This window comes from Cynara cardunculus, assembly GCF_001531365.2.
Source record: "Cynara cardunculus var. scolymus isolate 2C chromosome LG 15, CcrdV1, whole genome shotgun sequence".
Classification (NCBI taxonomy): Eukaryota; Viridiplantae; Streptophyta; class Magnoliopsida; order Asterales; family Asteraceae; genus Cynara; species Cynara cardunculus.
The window spans coordinates 696,517-702,876 of NC_037542.1; the positions used below are offsets into that span (position 1 = coordinate 696,517).

The 6,360-nt window shown below is 27.9% G+C and overlaps 1 protein-coding gene across 1 annotated transcript; it reads right to left on the bottom strand.

The window, feature by feature from the left end:
* Window positions 1-3,397: 3,397 nt before the first annotated feature.
* Window positions 3,398-4,219, bottom strand: LOC112527986 (root allergen protein-like). The gene is made up of 2 exons (XM_025138865.1): window positions 3,942-4,219; window positions 3,398-3,828 (listed from the first exon to the last, which is right to left on the bottom strand). The coding sequence occupies exons 1-2, from the start codon at window positions 4,120-4,122 to the stop codon at window positions 3,536-3,538; spliced, it is 474 nt and encodes a 157-aa protein (XP_024994633.1). The 5' UTR covers window positions 4,123-4,219; the 3' UTR covers window positions 3,398-3,535.
* Window positions 4,220-6,360: the final 2,141 nt, after the last annotated feature.

Genomic DNA, 6,360 nt, shown 5'->3' on the forward strand with positions numbered 1-6,360 from the left:
TTGAATGAAAGAAAAACAAAAACTTTTAGATAATTAATTTAATACTAATATCGATATTTTTTTCAAAATTTTATGATATCTTCACATTTATTTTTTATTTAAAAATAAAAACATTATCGTTTTCTCAAAATCACATAAAACCGTATTATAACATTGTCATGAGACATAATAAAACGAAACATTAAAATCCAGATTATCTTGTTGTATTGTGCAAATACTCTTCTAGTATGATAAAGCATTTGATAAAAACTATTAAAAATTATTTTTTATACATGAACTATTGTTTATTGATGCATATTACTTAAAATTCAAGATTACTAATAAACTGTGTGTAAGTACAACTTATTAAAGCTCTATGTTTGAATTTGGGTAACTAACTATCGGTAAACATGTCAAATATAAGATAAATATTTCATTTTAAATATAAAAATCTAAAATATAATTAGGATAATTATTTGAGTTATAAAATGAATATTTAATTATTAATCTTATAAAAAATTATATTATTAACTCAAAAATAAATTACTTTGTTATTATATCTAAATTTAAATTATAATAAAAAATTAAGTTTAAAAAATTTACACAGTAAAACAAGAACTTTTAAATAGTTGATTTAATATTAATATTGATATATTTATTTTCAAAATTTTATGATATCTTCAATTTTAAATTTATATTTTATTCAAAAATAAAAACATTATTCCTTTTTTTAAACCACAAAAACCGTATTATAACATCTATTAAGACGGAATAAAATGAAACATTAAAATCGATATATATTTCGCTACATTATACAGCACTCTTCTAATTTATTTAAAGTATATAACATTTAATTAATAACATAAAATTGACCATAAGTTAGATATTTAAAATACTTTTATTAAAAATTAAAATTGCGTTTAAGATATTAAATAAAAGGGAATATTACGTTTTCAGAATTTATGAATCCGTTTAATTTAGATTTTAGACTTTGAACCCTTGCATATACTCTTGACTATTGACCGGTGTTGTTCTAGAATTCTCTTAATTTACATTTCCAACCCCTCTCATTAATAAACAATAAAAAGAATACCATTTCATAACTTCAATAAAATTTGTTTTCTTTAAAAAATATTTCAATAAAATTTGATGAGATAAAATTTATATTATTTATGGTAAATAAAAATCCGAGTAAACACTCTAAAACAAAACAACTCCATTTATGGAAGAATATGTCGATAATCCATCAGAGAAAAAAATCATCGATGGATTTTACGGTTGGAGAAAACTGATGGGTTAATCATCATTGACAACAGTGTCTGCTGGTAATTAAAAATCCGCCACCAATCTACTACAAATTTGACGATAATACCCTTTTATTTTATAGTGTAAGAAAAAAATGAATCCGACGAGTTAAATAGGTCTAAAAGCAATTCATGTCTACCAAGTACTAAATTGTTTTATTCAGACAAATTGATTCATTATATAATAATATTTATAAAATTATGAAAACGACAAAACATTGGTTGGTCAATCCAATCTCAAACCCATTTTGAAAAATCCACAGTCCAAGTATTCCCATTTGAAAATGAAATAATATTTTTATTTTTACGTTTCATAGGAGAGTAATGAAAAACATTTGTTGATCAATTTCACATTAAGGATGAGATGAAACCTCAAAAATCATGATTATAAAATACAATTAATCATAGCCCACTTTTCGGTTCATTATGAATTGATTATTTTACAAAAGAAATTATCATTATTTACCTTATTATGTAATATTTTTTGGTTATTAAAATAGATTGTTGGTAAACATCCTAAACCCGATAAACACTTACTGAATAAGAGTTTTTTCTTTACTTACCAGATAAGACTCTCGACCCTTATCATACCTATTACCAGAGTAAGATTCTTAATTGGTCCATTTCATACTCAATCAGTAAAGTAAATGATATCTGTATTTACAAGAAATCAAATATGCACAATATTATAAAACGACACAATTAGTCCTTGTAGTATTCGAATATAGCTATATGGAGTAAAGATATGGTGGAGGGTTTGGTTTTGTCATTTTATCGTTATCTTATTCATATACTTAATCAATTAAAAATCAAAAACTTCGGTTTCATATCTCGTCTTTTCACTATAACAAAATTGTGTTTATATGACACCCTCATTCTCTAAGCGTCCCTATAGACCGCTTTATTAGACTTAATTTATAGGATCAAAATATAAAATGTTATATCTAAAGGTGTTGTAATAAATTTATATGACGCTTTTGGATGTATTAACAAGTTTTTTAAAACATTTTTAATAAAAAAATGTCGCATTAGCAATTTTATAGGACATTTATTTTTGTAGGACAATTTTTCAAATAGTGTCCTATAAAAGTTGTTAAATGGACGCTTTGTATTAAAAGTGCCCTAAAAACCTTATTACGACGTTAAATAACGTCATATAAACTTATTACAACATCTTTAGATATGACGCTTTATTTTTTTGGTCCTATATATAAACTAATCTAATCTTAACCATTGATCAAGAAAATGGATGGATGAAATTGGTTTGTATGGTTTACACAAATAAAGTCGATTTTCATTTGATCCCTCTTCTCTCTCTCTCTCTCTCTCTCTCTCTCTATATATATATATATATATATATATATAAATAATGTTAACCAAAAGAATAGTGTTAACTCTGCAAACTCGTTAGACCAAATATAAGAATTCTTTAATGATGATTAATTTAAATGTTAGAGTCAATGATTAAGGGTACATAAATAATTTTCATTTGTAAGTTATCTCATCGAATTAAATGGGATGTTACAAAAAAAATGTTTGTTTTTAAGGATGATAATTATAACATCCTTTTCAAGATTCTCAATGATTATGTTCAAATTAATTTGAATGATGGATAATCAAAATGAATACAATACCATTCAACATATTGATTCGGATGATTTCTTTATCTCTAGTATTTTGAATGATATGTCCGGTAGTGAATTCAATTCATAAGATGGTCATGCGTGAACCAGAGACATTAATACACAAACAAAATCGACATGGTTCTAAATAACTCGTTATGGTGTCAAAGCTTGGGTTCGCGAGTGTGTTACCCCCAATGGATCCACTCTAAAAGACTTGACTTGCACTATAACGCACCATAAAAAAATTAAAAACTAAAACCTTAAATAGGTAAATATTTACTCACTTTCCCGTACGATAAATCGTACACAAGTTCTTTGAAATTTGAAAAAAGTAACGAGTAGATATTCAAGATATTTAATCCCGATTTTACACTCGTGGTATCATTTTCTATAAACTTTATATATTTGGTAGCGGATACCTAAGGCACAAAAAAAATTGGACAAGAAAATAAGCATGACATAAATTAGAGAAAACTGTTTTTTTATTATATCAAACCCAAACATGGTACAATATAAATTGGATCATTGTCCATTATTTCAAACAAAAATAGAGGAAGTAGCATGAAAACACACTAACGAGGATGAAAAGGATTTGAATCCATAAGAAAACATGTTGATGAAGATAACTCAATAAGATTCGGGATGTGCAGCACCGTAAGCCTCGATAGCCTTGTAGGTCTTCTCATATATTTCTTTTTCAGCCTTAAGAATCTCTTCAGATGGTTTATCGCTGCCTTTGCAGTTATAAATGACTGTTTGCTTGAATTTGCTTCCTCCATCACAAGGTACAATCTTAATATGATGAGTGATAGAGTCCAATATGCCCATCAAGCAGTCACCTTCGAAAAACGAGTAGCTGTAGCTAAAGTTGCTCGTGTCAATGGCATCAACCTTATATTTTCCACTTGTGAATGGGACGGCTGCAGTAGGTAATTTATGTTCAGAAACAAAACATAAAAAAAGCAGTAATGAATTAAAAAGCATCAATTAAAAGTCATCTAACAATTTGGATGAGAATGAATGAATTTCTTACCATCACCGAATGTGAAGATCTTCTTGGTTCCGACATCTCCGTTGCCTTCGATTGTCTCGATAGACTTGAAGACATCAGGGTTGACTTTAGGCGCAATATTATCAAAATCGCTGAATACTTTAAAAACCTTATCCGCGGGATATGAAGAAGGAATCTCAATTTCAATACTAGCGGAAGTCATGTTTACTAATCACAAAGGAAATATAGAAGAAAAGGAGGATCTTCTTCACTATAAAGGAGTGGATGGTTTTGTTGTAATGAATTGTGAATAGGCTTCGTGGTATTTATAGGCCAACCCACATGGAAACTGKAAAGGTAGCCATCAACTTTGACCCTTCCCTCCTTCGCATAAATTTAACATGAAATTATTGCAAGTATATCTATATCTAAGTATCTATATCTATATATATATATATATATATATATATATATATCAAATGCAAACTATTTAATTTGTACAAATCGTGCAAACCATTCTTATATGTCGATTTAATTGTTTAATCTTATTAAAAAAATTCATGAAATTGTTTAATCTTGTGAAATTATTTCATATAATATTTTTTTTGATAAAGTTGTTTCATATATTGTTATGAAATTGTTTCATATAATACTTAATGAAATTTTAATGAAATTGTTTTATGTATTTCTCTAAAATTAAAATAATGAAGATGATAATATCCATGATTAACACCCTTCACAATGAAAATTAATCAACTTCTCATAATTACAAAAAAATAAACAAAATGAAAAATTATGATTGGTTGAATGAGGTTTGCACGGTTTGTACAAATAACGTGGTTTACATTTGATCGCTCATCTCTTTCTCTCTCTCTCTCTCTCTCTCTATATATATATATATATGTGTGTGTGTGTGTGTGTGTAGGTTTCGGATCACGTGAGACCAACCTATTTTTCTAAACTCATGAGACCATATTTTTATACTTGAAACTTCACAGTTATAATACTATGAAAGTAACATTTATAGTGTTTTTGCTGTGAAGGTTTGAATTTCTTTTACCTTCACAGTATTTTGCTATGAAATTTGAAGAAAAAAAATGATATCATGGATCTCAACAAAATAGTCTTGTGTCATGTAAAACCAACCCCGTATATTTTTACCAATCACAGTTGGTTCTTACGAGATTAAGTAATTTTTCATGAGACACACTAAAAATTTGGTCAGTGTTTTCCGAAAAGGTTTGATAAATTTTTCACGTGAATAGTCATTGTATTTTTTTATGTGAGGGTTTGATTTTTTTTATTTGAAGGTTTGTTTTTTTTATTTGAAGGTTTTATATTTTTTGCTTTAAAAATTTGGTATTTTGCTAATAAAAAAAATTCATTCAAAGGAATGGACAATGGAGTGTGACTTATGATCTCACCAAAAATTATTCCTATCACATGATCATAAATATTTGTCGGATTTAATTAAATAAAAACTCTATAATTTATGGTATTTATGTAAGTTAGCATAAATCAATTATTTAAGATGATTAATAAAGTAAACTACGATTTTTTTCTTTGTGGTTTGTTGTTTATAACTATTTTCGCTCCTGATCTTTACAAATTGCTTTTTTGTCCTTGTGGTTGCAATTCTTTTTTTTTTTTGTCCCTAATACTAACTCTGTCAGAAAAGTACTGTTAAATTAAAGGTAAATCAATCTTTTCAACCTTTTATTTATTTTCCTTTTAGTTTTATAAAGTTAAAGCATTTATAATGATATAAAAACAAAACCTAATATACCTCAAACCCACACTTTCTGGTTTGGTTAAACGTGTTATGAAAAAATTAAGTTTACGTAGTCCTTTCATGTTATTTAATAAAAATAATTCCTTACAAATATTATATGGGTTAAGCGACGACGAGGAGGTGATGATGTTCTAGAATGTTGTTCATCAAAGTTTACCGAAAATGTTGACACTCTTTGTTGCCGACGATGGTGGTTATGGTGGAAATCTATCAAGTGCAGTAATCCATCAAAGTTTACACGCCGGTAGTGGTGCAAACTCATACGGTCCAAACACTTTTTACCCTAGTGCTAGTGGTGGAAATCCAAATACTTTTCTTTCCCAGTGGTGTTGGTGGAAATTCATTTTTTGAATCAAAAAATCCTGCTGATCATGACAGTTATTTGGTTCAAGTTTTGATCTAGTCTCTGAACCAGTACTTGATCCAGTCTCCGTACCAATCTCTGGAACAATAAAAAACTTTGTCGGAGGTAGATATGGATGAAGATGTTTTTGTTGCAACATAAATTTTGAATATACACGAAGACAATAACTCAGATGCTAAAGAAATCCATCCGGTAAGGAATAATTTTTGGGGTATGTCCGACCCAACACCTTGCCCAGATCCTGTTATCAAACCTAGACGGGGAAACTTTTCCTACTAGCCTACATCCCATGTAAAAGTTCTCCA